Consider the following 19,381-nt stretch of genomic DNA (forward strand, 5'->3'; position numbering starts at 1 on the left):
ACAAAGTATAATTCTGTCAGTCGCCCCAACCCATTTTCTATATAATATATAGTTATGTATAATATACATTTTCATGTAAATACAAAAATGTGTACGGGGGAGTCATATAAGATAGTTTGGTAATCAATTCGCAAGGCTTTGGTGGGTTGAGATTGATGAAGAGATTGACTAAAAACCCTGGGATCCTTGCACAAAAAAAAAAAAAAAAAAAAAAAAAAATCCCTTTATGATGGCATCGAATCACGTGCTGGACTCGTGATCGATAGCTGTTACCCTACCAGATGAGAGCTTTTGCCCCGATGTATTGGCAATGCTATAATTTCACACGCGTGCTCGTGCAATTCATTGCTCAACAGCTTGCAATGTTGTGATACCTTTCAGCATTGGGTGAGGGTCGAACTCGGACCGCTTACACAGTAGTGAAATTTAGTACCACGTCTCTAAGGCCCCTTTCACACAAGGCAACTAGTGACCGTCACTAGTGGCGGTCACTAGTTGCCTAGTGTGAAAGTGTCGGGCAACTGCAAGCAACCAGTGACTGTCACCGAGTTGTAGAATCCTCTCTCTTCATCTCATTAGTCGAAAGAACAGCATTAATGGAGGAGGTTCTTTTGTTGGCTTTGCTGGTCAAGAAAAAGAGACGGTCGGTGACGGCAACTGCCAGTGACGGTCACTTGTTACCGGAGTGGGCAACAGCCATAGCCTGTTGCGCAACCGGGCAACCGCAGTGACGTAGTGTGAAAGCAGCGGCGGCGCCAGGAATTTTTAGTTGGGGAGGCTAAGGGGGGCTGAGTAAATTTTTGGGGGGGCTAATAGTAATATGATAATACACATATATTATTCTCATTTCAGAAGGGGAGGGGGTTAATGGTAGGGCTAGCACTGATGGCTGACAAATATTTAGCCCTGGCAATTAAAAATTCCACTTGATAAAATTATTTCAATGAGTGTTTTAAATTTTCAGTTTGCTCATTTCAGTTGGGGGGGGCCGCCACTGTGTGAAAGGCTCACTTTAAAATAATGGTAGGCAACTAGTGACTGTCACTAGTTGCGTAGTGTGAAAGGGCCCTAAATGGAGTGGACAGGCAACTTGCCTTATCGGCAAACGCCAGCAGAGACGGCTTTGGTCACGTGACTCGCTTCGTGGGCGATGATTTTCCTCATGTGTTGATCTTCAAGACTGAAGGAGAAGGTTGGGTGTGGCTATGCGTTATCACGATGTTTGCCCCCCCCCCTCTCCCATACAGAACAGAAGATTTAATTCAGTATAGAGTTGACGTTTGGGTTTCAAAAGGTTAACTTTAGCGGTCAGCGCCAAAAATCATGTCACTCGGAGGAAAGTAATAAGACTAAATTAATAAATAGATAAATAAATGAAATATATTCGTATGAAAGGTGTAAAATAAAGAAACTGAGAAAACATTAAAAAGAATATAGAGATGTAATGGAAGAAAAGGAGCCCTTGGAAGAGAAAATGAAAAAGATGAGTAAGATAAGTAGTTATCACGTTCTGCCGTTCTATGTCGCTTTTCATGTGCTTTGGTGCAAAAGTAAGTCAATTATGAAGGTAATTCTGTGATATTAATACCTAATTTGGAACTGCAGATGAATTTTGAATTTTACAAACGAGATCTGTTATCGCTATTATTTCAAATTAAATTCGAAAAATGTAGATGGGATGGGAGCGAAGGCCGTTGGTGAGCGAAGGGAAAGGTGGGAAGGAAGAGAGGGTTCCAAACCTGCGGAGAAAGAAAACGAGGTAAAAAGGGGAGGGATGACTATTGTAAAATCTCACTCCGCTATAAAGCTTGAATACTGTTTATACGTGTTGATATAGAACTCCACTGCTGTCAAAAACGAAGGAGAAAATTGAATCCACGGAAAAGCATATGAAAAATGGAATGAACTGCATGATCCGGAGGATTGAAAAGGAAAAGGGTAAAGAAATATCGTATACACGAGCCCCAGAACGTATTCATGAATTATTAAACCCACAGGAAAATTGCATAGGCTTATCTACACAGGCCGAGATGGAAGCCAAGCTGGGTGCACAACGTCCATAAAAGATGGACGAGGAAGCGCACCCTATGCAAGGCAGATTTGGTTACCTGCAAACTCCGCGACAGAGCTGGGCATAATGGCGAACGATGCTGACGAGGCGGGCTGAAGTCGCTGATATTTTTCGACGAGAAGTTCAACTTTGGAGGCAGAAGTTATTGTCCCGAAGACCTTGGGACTCTGCGAAGTCCGCAGCATCTTCCGAGAGAGTTCATAAACTGGAATTCATTAATGGAAAGTGGATGGAAAACGATTTATTTCAGTGTTGGATTGATCTCCAGGTAGTTTGAAAAGGAGGGGGGGCAGACGATAAAGATATGAAGTGTGAATTTTGTGAAACCCACACCTAATGGAGGATTTCGTCACTAATGTTTATACATATATACATACATACACACACACGCACATGTATTATACACACACACACACAAATACAAATCTCGCATAGGCGTGGGATACATTTGCGAGAAAAAAGAGGAAAGATAATTGTAAACGGTAAAATATTTCGTCTATTACATCTTCAAACAATTCATACACGTAGTACAGAGTATGAATTATACTCAGCCAAGCAGGAAAGAAGGATATTTCATACCTAGCATCTTCAGACTTGGCTGTGTATGGATGATATTTTGAAGAAGCCCGAAGGAGTTTTCTCCCCGTCTGGTCTCTTTCCTATGCCTGTCGAGAAAGGAAGGGAGAAGGTAGGGGATAGGGAGTGAGTGGAGAATGGTTATGTATGGATGATACTCTGACGTAGCCCGAAGGGATTTCTCCCCGTTTTCTCCATTTTCCGAATGAGGGGACGGAGGGGGGGGTTCGCCGGGTAAGTGAAGCGGCCTTGCTGTGGATGTGCTGTGCCTTGCTGCATTGCTTCTGACCCAAACAATGAGCAGGAGACAGAGATGACCCTTTGTCCATGAGGCGCTAAGAAGAAAGGGTGGTGGGGGAGGGTGCGTGCCTTTGACTTGGCTACCTCCCTAATAAGGGGGGAAAAGCTTTAAGTATATCGACAGATAGAACCTTCAGACAAACAATACACAGAGGTAGGGGGTAGTGTAGCTTATCAATGATACACGACCAAGCAAGGAAGGTTATGTGGTTGATCTGATCGTCCCCTCAGCTTTCCTCCAATATTAATCTGGGACAAATTGTTTCATGAATGATTCTGCTAGCAACGTAACACATTTACAGTATAGCCATAGATCGTATTTACTTTTTTTCTCGAGTATCCGAAATCGAACACGATTCGATTGCATTTCGTTCGAATAAATATTTAGAGACCGTTTGTACTTTGGAACCAGCCCAGTCAGTAGTCATAGGTGGTTTTGTGTTCGAAAAGGCCACTGCTTCACAGTCCAATCAAGAAGTGACTCCCCAATTCTTTGCCAGTCCTACACATTTCTCGCTATCTATTCTTGGAACACCAAAGGGACAAATGACGTCAAACCCCCTCAATCTCCATCAGGAGCTGACACTCGATTGACGGACTTGACCCAAGATATCTTTCTATCAACTTCATTTTTTCTCTCACTCTTTCTTTTTCCCACACATGGAGAGGTCAGCCATCAACAGTTTGTCTCTCCTCAGAATCAACCACAAACGCAGTGTCATCTGCAAACAGCAACTGCCTCGTCTCTCTGTCCTCATCCATCAACTCCAAACTCTGCCTAGCACGTTTTCGCTAACCTCCCTTACTACCTAATATATATATATATATATATATATATATATATATATATATATATATATATATATATATATAGAACAACCATGGCGACATTACACATCCTTGGCACAGCCCGCATTCACCTTAAATGAATGTTTTTGAACTTGTTTTTCTAATTGTTCAGGTGTCATGTAATTACCATTTTCATCATTTCCTATTAGTTTATTTATTCTAATGGGTATACTTGACCAAGATCCTTACCCAGATAAGTGATATGACTTCATCTTCACAAAAATCTTCGCTAAACCGAAGTAAACATTCTGAAGAAAAAATGAAAAGAAAAATGCAGACGATAGTTTCCGTGCGTCCTTTGCCTGTCTGTGCGTCACCAGTCACTCGGCCTTCATCTCTCGCGGGGCGGCGGCGCGGCGCGGCGTGGCGTGGCACTGAGTGGCAAGCACTCGGAGACGACCGTGATGATGAACCAGCCGCAAACTTTGGGACGACAGGCGAGAGAAGCAGTGCATTGGAGTCGCATTTCACCTCCCTGATAGGAGTACAATGTTGATGCCGCGGATTCAATAGGACCTGTCACGGAGCATCCGCCTTGTTCGAGGAAGTGGAAGAGGAGCGAAGAGGGAACAAGCATGGGAGGCACGGGGGAGTGGGAACAAGGAAATGAACGATAATGGAGGGGAAATGAAACGAACTGATTAGACAAGAAAGGGATGGAAGTAGGAGGAAGGAATTCGCGAGGAAGAAGAAGAAAGCTCGGGCCAGATAACAAAGGAAATGAAAGAGGGAAGAACGAAATAAAGAAGGCAAGGCGGAGAAGGAAGAATGGGGGGAGGCTGATAATTAATGAGGGCGAGAATGAGAGACAGGCAGCGCCGTGTGACTGGGAGACTGACAGAAGCTCCTGGGAACCCGACAGAACAGCCGGACAAAAAGGAAGTCGAAAATAAGAAAGAAGATGAAGAAAAACGAGAGAAAAGAAGGTGAGGGGTAATGGTCAGGAGAAGGGGGTTGGAAATAAATAAACAAAATGGAGGCAGGCAAGAAGGAAATTGGTGAAGAGTGGGGGGGGGGATGGAAAATAATTGGAGAAACTAGGAGGAAAGAGAATGAGAAGAGGAGTGAGATAGAGAGATTGGTCAAGATGCCCTTCAAGGAGGAGGGGGTTTCTCTGAATAAAGCCTCCAGGCATTAGCCAGAACAACATAATTTGAAATTATATTAATGTAAACCTTTACTTCTCAGGAGCTCCTTTAAGCTGAATAAAATCGTCAGGCGTCAGTCTGCATAGAAGATTTAATTTTGTCTTCTTGAAAAAGGCGTCAAGAGCGCCAAGTTCTTTCCAATAGGCATGAAAAACTTGCGTGAAACAAATGCAAAAGAAGGGAATGTCAAGGAAGGAGAGGAAAGAAAATACAATATTGATAAGTAATCATGATAATAGTTATTATAATAAATCTCATTTTAATTTGTCAAGAAGACGTGAAAGAAAGCTTAGATATTTAGGCTAAAATTGAAAGGATCCTATTGGACTTATCTAGGCACTTTGGTATACAGCTGGCTAATAATTATAGATTGTTCTTGAAGTTTTGATACGTTTGCTTTCTTTTTTCTCATTAACGAACAAATAAACTCGTTTCCAAGACGTTTTTTTGTTGTCAAAGAAGTGCAATGGATTCCAAAGGATGAGACTTGCAGTGAGTTAGGAAAAAAATATTAAAGAAAAAAATGAGAAATTTCAACACAAACAGATTTGTAAACAAAACAACTACCTAGCAGACATGACGTCACGTCGTGTGTGTCGTCTATTCAACTGCGTCTTAAATCTCCCAACTGTACTATATCCATTGGTTGACTGGAAAATCTCTTCTGTTCATTGTCTATGCAGTCAGTATTTTAGGAACTTTGGTAACATCCCGAAGAACCACGTTACTCAGTATTCCGTTATCTTAGAGATAAATCTCTGCTCGATAAAGAATGTTGATCACTTTTGCTTCCTTCCTTAAATCTCCACCTATTCTAGTGTGATATCGTCCCTAATGGTAGAAACGCTTGTTAGCACTAAAGAAATACCGAAAATAAATTAATAAGAAAAATATTGTATTCAGGCTAAGCGTTTCAAGGGGATTGGTAACCTTGACTGCGTAAGGTTGGCCACACTGCAATTTTGAAGTCGATTTGCAGCCAACCGAGTGTGAATAAGACCGTTTTTCAAGTCAAAGAGACCAGAAAATGACTCTTCTGCATTTTCAAAGGAACAGACTATTCATACGAAAGACGTTGACTTTGGCTTGCATAAAAACGCAATTGATCCCCAACAGCACTCCATAAGTAAGGGTTTTGCGAGAAAAAATATAAAGTAAGAAGCCTAAGCCAGGAGGCGCTGAGTAGCTGCGGCCGAAGCCGTCACCTTTGCCCTGTGATACGCTGGGGACTGTTGGGTCTGGTGACATTCACTGCTACTGGGAATCGAAGAGGAGTGCGGGATTCGAACCTTCAACCTAGAGGTAACGAAATGCATCTAGCAAAAGCCACATAAACGACTGCCCTACTTTACATCTGCAACGCTTAGAAAGCTAGGAATTGTAGACGACACAAGAGAAAGAAGCCTTACATTACTGAATCCTCGAAAAAGGTTCATGAAGCGTCTTTGAAGATTCCAAGTATCGAACCATGAACTGCGAACCCATTGAAGAATCTGTGTTTAAAAAAAAAAAAAAAAAAAAAAGAGAGAGAGAGAGGGAATGGTCTGTAGTCTATCGACGTTGCTATCCTTGATGATAATGTACCAGTTGATTCACCATGGTCTTGGGTCACGCGTTGGACTCGTGATCGACAGCTATTTCCCTCCCGGATGAGAGCTTACACACACACACACACACACATAGCCAACTCCTTGCCCACAAGAGTTGGATAGTTGGCTTTCGTTGCTGAATTTTATCAGCCCTGGGCAGCACTTGAACTCGGATCGCTGAATCTGTCGAGAACGATACCACTGTACCGTAGAGCCATGTGTGTGTTTGATATGTGTAAATGTATCATAACCATATCTAGACAGAATCAGTTACTTGGTGAAATAAATGTGCACCATTAAATATTACTCTACGACTTCTAGAAAGACAAGAATCATATACTACACTACTCGAGAACTATTTAGCATTCTAGAATAATCATAAGATAGAAATTATCACAGTTCAGTAGCTATCTAGTATATGACATGTCCATTGCATAACATACATTGATATAAAAGATAAATTAATAGAAAGACAAATTTGTAAAGTTACTTGACATGTCAGTTGTCATTTGTTTTTGTATTCTGTTGCATGACGGGAATTAATTACAAATGTCCAGCAAACAATTAATCTGCAGCCCTGTTCGGCGTCAGGCGAAATGGTCTGGTTTAGTACGAATATTTTCGACACTTGTTTCATTTTCATGGTAATTTAGAAAAATAACGATCAAGTTCATATTCTATCGTTCACACACGGATAGTATATATAAATATACTTAGTAAGGAATATGTTGTATTCACTGTCAGAAAATCAGTAAATTGTTAATGTTAATCAAAACAGAGACGTAAAATGAAATCATACTTTCATATTTATTACTTAGACTCGTGTTTCAGTCACAGGTCATTTCATGTCTAAATCACATACAGATGTTAGAACATCCGGTGATTGATCCCATCATAAGTAAAAGACCAACGTTTCTTCCCAGAGAAATCTAGTTGTGGGGGGGGGGGCGTTGCTGGCCATCATGGGGTTGCTGGATGGCAGTCTGTGAAAGTCGGGGTAGTCATCATTATCATTATTATTATTGTTGTTATTATACATGATCATATATCATAATTATATTATTACTATTATTATTATTATTATTATTATTATTATCATCGTTATCATTATCATTATTATTATCATCATTGTTATTGTTAGTAATGGGCCGGGGATTGGAGATGGTTAAAGAAAATGGAGAAAAATAGAAGATAAGCCAGTATTTGCTGACGACACTGCGTTTGTGGCAGGATCAGGGGTGGGGTTAATTAAGGAAGTTGGTGACAGAGTTTGGGAAAGTGTGCGAAAGAAGAAGTTGAAGATAAATGTGGGTAAAATTAAGGTGATGAGATGTACAAGAGGAGACGATGGTAGCAAATTGGAAGTGAGTATTAAGGGAGAGAGACTGGAGGATGTGCATAGCTTTAGATACTTGTGTGCGAATGTGGCGGGAAAGGAAGTGGAGGTGGAGGTGGAATGTAGATTGAAAGAAGCAAGTAAATGCGTTGAGGGATTAAAAAATGTAATGAGAAATAGACATTTGGGAATGGATATTAAGAGGAGATTGTATGAAGTATGGTAGGTGTTACTAGGTTGGATAGAGTGAGAAACGAGGTGAAGAGGAGAGCGGGGTTGGAAAGGGAGTTGGGAGATAGGGTTGATGAAAGAGTATTGAGATGGTTTGGACACATGGGAAGAATAAGTGAAGAAAAATTAGTAACAGAGCTGTGGAAGGCAGAGATGGAAAGAGTGAACATGAGGGGGCGACTAAGGATGAGATGGATAGATGGGGGTAAAAGGGGCATTGGGAAAGAGGGGAATGTCTGTTGAGGAAGGACGAGAGAGGACAGAATATAGGGGTGAATGAAGAATGGTTGTGTATGGATGATGCTGTAATGCATGAGGGGGAGTGGGTGGGGGATAAGGGGTGAAGGAGTATGTGTGAATGTTTTTTTGACGCAGCCCAAAGGGATTTCTCCCTGTCTTCTCTTTTCTTGCATGAGGGGACGGAGAGGGGGGGGAGTCGCCGATTAAATAAAGCAGCCTTGCTGTGGATCTGCTGTGTCTTGCTGCATTTGCTCTGACCCAGGGCAGTGGGCAAGATGCAGGAATGACCCGTCATCGAGGAGCCAAGAAAAGAGGGAGGGGTGGTGAATGGGAGTGGACTGTGTGGGGATGGAATGGGTGGGAGTGGATTTATGCATTTGTCTTTGGCCACCTCCCTTGTAAAAGGAAAAAAGCCGTTGGTATATGTATGTATGATTATCATTATCATTAATACATGTTAGAGTATAATATGCATATATTTTGCCAAAAGTACCATCCACTGGCATATACAATTTTTTGACATTCTCATTGTAGATATAAGGATACGATTCATTATGCACACCTGTTTATTAAAGAAAGTATGTAGGAAGTGCCGAATGTGTATTTTATTGTATTTGTTTATTTGTTCGTTTGTTTGATTAGTAACTTCTGTTCCCTTCTATTCAGTGGAGATGGAAAGTTGATAAAATTAAATATAATGTAGAGGGAAAAAAATCCTAGGAAAGATGACGGTAGACATTAAGACGAAGAGAAAACGAATATTCAGAAGAGCAACACAAGCAAAGACCTACGCCGTCTCCCTACAATTTTTAGAAAAAAAAAAAAAGCATCGAGTTTGTTGCCGAGTGGAAAAGAAATTGTGAAAGGAAAGTGGGACGACAGAGCTATATTGGCGGTAAATAAAGACATCGAGATATCGACACTATTTCCCGATATCCAACCGCGCATTGATTCATTAGAAAAGGCGCCTTGCTGCCTTCCCGCCTCGGGGGGTAGCGGAGGGTGGGTGGGGTGTCCAAGTGTCGTCGGCGACGCCTCCCCTTTCTCGCGCTTCCCGACGTTGGAGTGCGGTGATCAGCAGCATCAAGAGCCCATGCTGATTTCTTTATTTCTTTCTTATTATTTGATTTTATGTGTTTTGCACAACATCAAAGATAGTCCTCTTCTAAAGATGTATTTCAGATTTATTCAGAAAGGAGAAGAATAGCGAGGAAGATGATAAGGAGAATATAAGATGGAAGTAAGGTGTGAGAAGAATGGAACGGAGAAGGGAAGATAAGGAAAAAGAGGAAGAGAAGTAGAAGCAAGAACAAAAAGTGGTAAAGAATAGGAGGAGGAAAAGGAGAAAAGGGAGGGGGTAGAGAAGAAGAAAGATAAGGTTAAAGAAAAACGAAGTAGAAGTACGAGTGTCACCATCAATGCTATCTTCACTACTACCATCCACCATCACAACTATTATCATCATCATCACCATTATCATCATCATCCACAGCAAAGAAAGAAACAATGGAAGTTGAGAGGAAAATGGAACTCTGCTCTCACTGCCAGTGTTTAATCTGATGTATAACAGGACGGCCTCAAGCAATGACATAATCTCTCGCCTTCCCTCCCTCCATAACTACCTACCTGCCTATCCACCAACCTGCCTACTTACTTCTCTTCCCTCCCTCTCTCCCCGCCTCCCGTCCCTCCCTTCCATGCTCCCCCCGCCGTCTCCCTCACACACAACACCAATGCCCGGTGGCAGTACATCACAGGTACATTTTTTACTTTTCTGTAAAATCGTCTTTTTCTGTCACGTGCAGTCTTTATAAAGCTGATATTCACTCTCTGCAGAGTTTGTGAACACCGTGTTGTCGGAATGTTTGAGAGTGGTGTATATTTTTCCTCTTTCCAGAACATTCTTCAATAAACTATTGGGGAGAGGGTAAAAATGGGTCTGGAAGATGCAGGTAACTTTTGAATTAGTCGGCTTCAGGATGGTGATAATATGTGTTTTTACATATTGCTGGTATATATGTGTGTGTGTGTGTGTGTGTGTGTGTGTTCAGGAATAGTTGAAGACTGCTAGTGTGTTGATATTGCCTCGGGGATATATCCATATGGTAATGCAATATCTTACCCAGACCATCTGGATATGAGTTTATGAGTGTCTGAATACTGTATGTGTCTGCTAGTAACGGAAAGTCGGACTTTAAGTCAAGAAATATTTTATACATTTTTTACTCGTGTTTTGAAGGTAGCCTATTTTGGAGAAAAAATATTCCCCTTTCCATTTTATTTAATTTTGTTTTCTTGTTCTCCATATTTGATTATTGTTTTGTCACATTTATTCGTGATGTGCCATAGTTTGTTGATTAATTAATTTGCAGGCGGTAGTAGTATACCAAAAGTTGTAATGTAGCGTTTGCTCTAAAAATTTTGAAACGTGGAAAAGCACCAGTGGAAGATGATAAATCGTTTCAAAGACGTAGGTAAAAAGGCTAAATATAGATTAGTTCAACTACATACCGTATACACGCCAGGAAAATGTTCGTAAATCTAAGTGTATTACCCAAGATCTAAGAATATAAGGTCTAACCACTTCCGACCGAATTTCGAGGGAGTTGGCGCAGCGGGCCCGTGAACGTCACCTGGCTGTTCAAAGTGGGGTTAGCGGGTCCTATAGCTGTCAGTTGAAGCTGGTCCGTCGTTCGAAAATGACGTTGCCTTCGATCGCACCGCTCCACGCAATTAGTTATATTCTGACAAATATCATATAAAATATATATATAAATATGTATAAAATATTATAGTTCCTGTCTATATATATGAATATATAATATATATATATATAATATATAAAATATTATAGTTCCTGTCTTCCTTGGCGTTTCACAGTTTTCTTCAGTGTATCACAAAGAGAAAATGGACTCAGCCAAATGACGTCAGAAGCTGCGCAGAAGAATTCAAACGGTCTGACCTGTATATTTAGACCTTGGTATTACCTATAGTGATTTTACCGACCGATTTATGATTCAGCACTTTTAGGGGGGCGACAATTCAACCATAGACTTGCCACTTACAAGGTTGACAAAATAATGATAATAAAAAAAAAAGAGGTCAAAGAAGCTCTGAATATTTTACCGCAATCGACGAAATTTGCGTTAGAATAAACAAAATATGAAATATTTTTCCCTTATCCTTTCTGCAATAGAGACTTTAAATTCAAAATTCAGAACCTGTCGTTTCGCAAGCCAATAGCTAAAAATGTCTACATGAAAAAATGATTAGGTTTGATTCAAAATATCTACATTTTCTTTTTCGTTTGTTTATTCATGCTCAGTTGCTATGAGGTTTTGGTGGAGGTGGGAAGTGGTGATGGGGGTGGGGGTTGGGGGGGCTCACTGAAAACTTTGCCCCCGGGGCGGCACTTAGGCTCTGCAGGTTAGAGCGTTGCTACTTCCGGCGGAGGTCGAGATGACGGTAGTTTGATCTATGCCGCCAGCGAGTTGGACCAAGGGCATGGCTCATTAAACTTCAAACTACAAAGTGCCACCTTGGTGAAGCAGGACTTGTTATGAAAAAAGGACTAATATATATATATATATATATATATATATATATATGCGTGTGTGTGTGCATGTATGTGTATAGTGTTTTCCATGATACTTGCAGACTTAGTAGTTTTATATCAAAATAAGCCAAGCGATCAGGCAGGCTTTAGAAGTAGATATGCCACTATAGTCCATTTGCAGACAATGGACAAACTGATCGAGAAAACAAGCGATTACAATGAACCTTTATATTTAACTTTTATAGATAACGAAAAGGCCTTTGACTCGGTAGAATAAGTGGCAGCGCTATGCTCTATGTACAGTCAAGGTATGAACACATTGTATTTGGTCTAGGCTACATAACATGTATGTGAAAGGTACTGTTGCATTGTAGGTACATAACGAAATAAAAGTATAAAGATCGATAAAATAATTTTGTTAATAATTACGGATTATTAATTAGTTACCAGTATCACGACAGTAAATAGGAAGTACTACTAACATTACTACCAGTAGAAATGGTAGATCAGTTTCTCCTGAATATTACCACAAATATGAATGAAAAAATACCTTGAATTTTACGTTAATAAACGTTAACTGCAGAACAAAGATCAGGTCACTGCAATTACAGAAAATCCATGGTTATCTCTGAGATCATTCATCATCACTTTAAGAACAAGAGTTTACTTGTAAATGTTTCTTCTCGTCACTCACAGGAAGCTGCGGTGCCCGAGGAACCTTCTGCACCTGCACCTCTTCGCCTCGTTCATGCTGAGGGCCATCGTCGTCCTCCTCAAGTCCTCGCTTCTGTTCGAGGCCACGGCCGCGTTCTTGGGCCACAACAACAACAACGCCTTCGAGAACGGAGCGCGCGACTTCGACGACTCAAACCAAGTGAGTTGTTCTTCCTTTCTTTTCGTTTTATTTGTCTTTTTCCTCTTCCTTGTTTGCCTTGTGTTCATATTATTTCTCTTCATGTTTTATTCATTTGTTTATTTATCAATTATTCATTTATTTATTTATTTATTTATTTATTTTTACTTTCGTCCAACAATAGAAGTCTTCATTAAAGAAATTTTCTAATGTAGGCTTTTCTATTGTTGGCAAAAGGAGAGAGTGACTGTTGGTATTGGTCACTGATATTCAGCCAGATATCAATACTAATCAGTCATTGGGGTATCATATTGAGAGGAATTAGCCATTTTTGACGTCAGAAATCAGGATCCAAGATGGCGGAGGTGCAGAAATTAAATGTGAAATAAAAATTTGCTACGACAGTATTGATTTATGCAACCGACTACAATCAGTTTCATATAACCAATGCTTCATCCTTAGCAAAAATTATTTTACAATAGGGATGGGGTTAAGTAGTGAATTGTTTCAATTTATCTTTATTTGATATTACTTTATTTACATTTCTGTAGGTTACCTTTGAAAACCAAAATTAACAAAGACTTATTCCAAAATTTTGCGAAGTCGGGATCTTCGAAATTTTACTGCTTATATTTCTATAATGGGAGGTTATGCGGATATACGGGATAGGAGGAAAGCTTCTGGGAGCTGTCAAGAGTTTTTATGAGAGTAGTAGAGCTTGTGTCAGGATTAGAAATGGAGAGAGTGAGTGGTTTGAGGTAAAGGTGGGACTTCGTCAGGGATGCGTTATGTCACCCTGGCTGTTCAACTTATACATGGATGGGGTGGTGCGAGAGGTGAATGCAAGGGTAGTGGGTCAGGGATTGGAGATGGTTAAGGAAAATGGAGAAAAGTGGGAGGTGAGCCAGCTGTTGTTTGCTGACGACACTGCGCTTGTGGCAGGATCGGAGGAGGGATTGAGGAAGCTGGTGACAGAGTTTGGGAGAGTGTGTGATAGAAGAAAGCTGAAGATAAATGTGGGTAAAAGTAAGGTGATGAGATGTACAAGGGGTGAAAGTGGCAGTAATCTGGAAGTGAGCATTAAGGGAGAGCAACTGGAGGAAGTGGATAGTTTTAGATATTTGGGTGCAAATGTGGCAGGAAAGGGTGGAGTGAAAGTGGAGGTAGAATGTAGATTGAGAGAAGCGAGTAAATGCCTTGGTGGTTTAAAAAGTGTAATGAGGAATAGGAATCTGGGAATGGATGCTAAGAGGAGACTGTATGAAGGAGTGATTGTGCCAACAGCACTGTATGGAGCAGAATCATGGAACATGAGAGAGGAAGAGAGAAGGAACTTGAATGTGTTTGAGATTAAGTGTCTGAGAAGTATGATGGGGGTTACTAGGCTAGATAGAGTGAGAAATGAGGAAGTGAGGAGGAGAACAGGGGTGGAAAGGGAGCTGGGAGATAGGGTGGATGAAAGAGTATTAGGATGGTTTGGACACATGGAAAGAATGAGTGAAGAAAGACTAGTAAAGGAGGTATGGAAGGCAGATATGGAGGGAGTGAACATGAGGGGACGTCCTAGGATGAGATGGATGGATGGGGTAAAGGGGGCTTTTGGGAAGAGGGGAATGTCGGTTGAGGAAGGAAGGGAGAGGACAGAAGACAGGGGTGAATGGAGAATGGTTGTATATGGAAAATGTTGTGATGCATGAGGTGGATTGGACGGGGGAATGGGGGTGAGGTAGTGTGTGTGAGCAAAAAATTTTTGACGCAGCCCGAAGGGATTTCTCCCCGTCCTCTCCTTTATATGGGGGGACGGAGAGGGGGGTCGCCGATTTAATGAAGCGGCCTTGCTGTGGATGTGCTGTGTCCTGCGACACTGCTTCTGACCCAAGGCAGTGGACAGGGTGCAGGGATGACCCGTCATCTAGGAGGTGCTAAGATGGGAGGGAAGGGGGAGGGGTGTGGAGTGTTTTCGGGGATGAAATGGGTGGGAATGTTTTTGTGCCTTGTCCTTTTTGGCTACCCCCCTTGTAAGGGGGAAAAAAGCCTTGGTATATGTATGTATGTATGTATATTTCTATAAATGTATATATATGAAACGAGGCTCAATTTTCACATGGTTTTAGCAGGAAGAAGAGAAAAGGAGAAATGTCAAAGGTAACGGCATACAAGCTGAACAAATAAATGTCGACAAGAGCATCTGGTGTATATTCTAGAGATATGCAGAGAAGTAATCATCAACGCTTAGATGAAATCAAGTAGAATAGATAACTCGTTAAGAAAGGAAAACTAGAAAATTAAAACAATTGTAGAGCATTAAGGAAATAAGTTTGGATGAAAGTAGATTATCATTATCACGGTCGGATTTACAAAAATTGTAAAAAGAAAAAAAATGAAAAAAAATAGATGAAAAATAAACTAGGCAGACATTCTGTTGAGGTGCAATAAGCGCTTTTTCAGTAAAAAGTAAACATACATTATTAAATTCAATTTTATATTGGATATTGGAACATGGCATATTTCTATAAATTTGGGTAATGAATTTCGTAAATCCGGCCGTTATCATCATAGCTTTGGGTTTAAAGATTCGTAGGTTTGGGTTTTGTGGAACAGTTGAGAATATCGGGGTGTGAAGAGAGGCAGGTTGAGGACAGACAGAAGCGGAGAAGCGGGTTTGGAAGCAGTAGAGGGTTTTGATTTTAGGAAGGGAAAGGAGTGAGGACGAAAAGGAAGTTTCTTTGACTGAAGTGAACCCGGAAGTTGTTTTGTTTTGGGAATTTGAATGCCACAGTAGAAAACAAGGTCTGTTAAGAACAGTGGATCTTAACCATTTTCAATGCCCGTGCTCCTTGATTATCTAAAAAAGAAAAAAAAATCTGGCACCCCAGTCCAATGTAAATACAATGCAAAAATATGAAAAAGATTAGTGATACAAACCTTGCTGAGAAATTATTAGATATATTAGATTACTGAACAAAGGTACTTTCTTATTTCAAATTAAAAATGTCAATTAGTAGGATACAATGAATGCACGTTATGCTTTCTCATGGTAAATATACATTACCATTGCACTGGTTATCATGACTCATACCCCCTTAAAGGTACAAATGACCCCAGATTAAGAATTACTGATTTAGAGTAATAAACTTCGATTAGTAGTTCGTAGACTCCCAGTGATATACAAGAAATGTATTTGGATACTTTTTGGATACGAGGAGGAGCCAAGAAAAGAGGGAGGAATGGAGGGTTGGTGAATGGGAGTGGAGTATATGGGGATGAAATGGATGGGAGTGGATTTATGCCTTTGACATTGGCTACCTCCCTTGTAAGGGGGAAAAAGCCATTGGTATGTGTATGTAGCTGCTTTCTATCCTCTGTTCTCAGAGCCAGTTTATCCTAGTACTATGAGCAGGCCATATTATTATGTTCTCTCAAATGCACTAAAGAAAGGTCGACAATATGAATGTTGTTATGGTACTATATTGCAAGAGTTAATTTCTGCCTAACTTTGGCTTGATTTACCCAAAACACCCACACTCACGGATTTACCAATAGGCGTAACAGACTTGCTGCATTGCTTCTGACCCAGGGCAGTGGGCGGGATACAAGCATGACCCGTCATCCACGAGGAGCTAAGATGACTGGGGGGGGGGAAGGGTTGTGGGTGAAAGTGGAATGGGCGGGGTGGGGGTGTGCCTTTTGACTCTGCCTATCTCTCTGGTAAGAGGGGAAAAGCCCTTTTGGTATATAGATAGTTAAATAGATGGATGAATGGATAATAGACCATTGGCCTAGTACTCACGGTAACTCGGGAACCACTGAAACTATTTTGCCAGTATATTGGACACTGAAACATGTCATATTGCTGTAAATTTGGGAACTCACTGATGAGTTTGGCCCACAGGTAGGTCTATTCGGCCCAGCCTTCACCCACACCATTTTTTCCTCGTTTTCCCGTCTCATATGGCTGCATTTCATTCATAATCGATTTATCCCATTTCACTGAGTCGCCGCCCATTTCCCCTCAAAGTCTCCTCGTCTGCAGAAACTCGTTTCTCTCTTGCCTTACGACACCTTTGACGCCATCGTTTCTCCTGAACTAGACGTGGTCGTGCAAGCTGATGATCTGCGTGTGGCAGTACTTCATCCTGGCCAACTACTCGTGGATCCTGATGGAGGGTCTCTACCTGCACAACCTCATCTTCATGGCACTCTTCACCGACTCCTCCGCCATCACCATGTACATCGTTCTCGGATGGGGTAAGTCTGCGTCCAATGCAAAGGGTCTTGGTGTTGTTGTTGTTGTTGTTGTGAGGTGTAGTTTACCAGCGCTTCTGTCTTACCCATGCTAGGAGGATAGCTACAGTCTCGGATCTTTTTTTAAGACATTCTTTCTTGGATATGTGTGTGCACTTGTATATTTACCTCTGTGTGTGTGTGTGTGTGTGTGTGTGTTTGTACATACGAATACAGAAACTAGCCAAAGCAAAGCCAGTTGGCCGTACTAATGAATATTTAATTACTGTGGATTTAGTGGGAGTGTGTATTGCAGTAATGGTATTTATATGATTATTTAACAAATGTATGTAAGCATGTACCTCCTAGCAGGTTTGCGCTAATAAAATTGTAATTCCCGCGCGTTTGAGCTATCCACGTGGAGTAAGCACTATTGTTCCTGTTTTGGTAGTGGACACATGTCTGTATCGTGCTGTGAATTTTGTATAAACTGTTGTTGTGAATCCCACTGACATTCTTTCCATGACTTGACTCCTTGTACTTTTTTTCAAGAAGTTTGATTTCTCTTTCGTTGCTCACAGTTCGCATCCTGTGCACTCTCATATTACTCCTATCCTCATTTGCCCTCTGTTGATTTTGCTATCTCTTGGTCTTCCTTTTATTACGTCCATACAAAAACACGTACACACTCAAATCACAAACCAAGTACTCCACAATACTCGTACACGACTAAATTCTAAGCCTCACCAAACTCTCCCAAACTATCAACCCAACAGAGAAATCACTTCAAAGACGAACAAAAATCGCACACTGACACGTCTATAGCTTCCAGTATGAGACGAGGTCAACCCTTCAGGACGAAAACGATGACCTCACTTGACCCTCCATGAGCCTGTTTCTTCTCCCCCCGAGCTCATTCTTTTCTCCTCCCTGACCTTGACGCCCCCAGGTCTGCCCTTGGTGTGCGTGGGCTCGTGGGCTACGCTGCGGTCCCTGTTCGACAACGAGCACTGCTGGACGGTGAACAATAGCCAGTGGATCTTCATCGTGTGCATCAAGGCCCCCGTCGGGGTCTCCAACGTGGCCAACTTCTTCTTCTTCTTGAACGTGACGAGGGTCCTCCTTCTCAAGCTAAGGTCGTCCGTCTCGGCAGAATCCGACAAGTACAGGTGGTGTTATGGGAGTGTGCAGTGGGGGTGCGTTGTGGCAACAGTACATATATATATATATATACATAAATATATAATTCTTGTCTTCTTCACCCCGTTCCCCGTTGTCCCTCTGCTTCTTCTCATCTTCATTTTCTTCCTCGTTTTATGCCGTCCCTCCCGGTTCCTTCTCTTCCTCACCCTTCTTCTTCCTACCTCACTTTATGCCCTTCTTCAGATCCCTCTCGTTCTCTCCTCTCCCTCCTTTTCTTCCTCCTCCTCCCCTTTCATTCTTCCCTTACTCTTTCCCTTCCTCAATCCCTACGCTCCCCTTACCCTCCCCTTCCCTATACTTTCCTCATTTCCTTATCTCTTCCCTCTGTCCTCCCTCCCATCCTTTCTCTACCCATCCCTGCCTCCCATCAATATTCTCCCACGTTCCACATTTTAGATCCCACCCCCACCAAAGTAACTCCCATCTGATGCATTGCACCCCCCATGCCCCACTTTCTACCTCCCATTTGCCAACCTCTGCGTCCAACCTCCTCCTACTACCACCTCACACCCCTGAACCGATTCCACCGATCTTGCCTTGCCTATTCCTGCGCCATTTCCCATGTTGAAGTTGCTTACCTCCGCCCTGGCAGTGTGTCTCTACACGCCTTACATTCTCCACCATGAACCTTGATAGGATCCTCTTGACTGTAATGGCAAAAATCTGACATAAGGAAATATGTTGTTGACCTTTACATCCCTCGTAGATCTTTTCAGGAACTCGGAAGCGCGCAGAACTCTTTTGAAACGGGAACGTGATTTATGACCTTGGGTGGGCTATGGCTGGGGTCTAACTCTTAATGAACAGAACCATCTGTCTCCAAACAACAACTTAAAATCTATTCTCTGGGTGATTTGTGAGCTGAATGATCTGGCCGTGATCGGTTACCCGGGGGCATTGGATCTCCTGCAAGAGAGACCAGGGACAACGGACGGACTCATTTCTGGGGTATATTGCGTGGGGATTGGTGTTTCTTGTATATATATATAAGTATATATATATATATATATATATATATATATATATATATATATGTATATATATTGCCGAAACCACAGGGAAATTAAAGTCGGAATACTGAACGTTTTCGTCTATTACGACATCCTTGATCTTTTTGTACTCTGAGGATGTCGTAATAGACGAAAACGTTCAGTATTCCGACTTTAATTTCCCTGTGGTTTCTGCAATATCTTTTCGTCACGCGT

The 19,381-nt window shown here is 41.5% G+C and overlaps 1 protein-coding gene across 1 annotated transcript in view; it reads left to right on the top strand.

Moving 5' to 3' along the window:
* Positions 1-19,381, top strand: part of LOC143028107 (uncharacterized) — a 68,596-nt gene that overhangs the window by 19,237 nt on the left and 29,978 nt on the right. The window contains exons 7-9 of the mRNA XM_076189745.1: positions 12,593-12,770; positions 16,841-16,997; positions 17,923-18,142. Coding sequence (XP_076045860.1) covers positions 12,593-12,770; positions 16,841-16,997; positions 17,923-18,142 — 555 coding nt within the window. The remainder of the gene's footprint in view (positions 1-12,592; positions 12,771-16,840; positions 16,998-17,922; positions 18,143-19,381) is intronic.

This window comes from Oratosquilla oratoria, chromosome 9, assembly GCF_046742065.1.
Source record: "Oratosquilla oratoria isolate Oo_2021 chromosome 9, ASM4674206v1, whole genome shotgun sequence".
Classification (NCBI taxonomy): Eukaryota; Metazoa; Arthropoda; class Malacostraca; order Stomatopoda; family Squillidae; genus Oratosquilla; species Oratosquilla oratoria.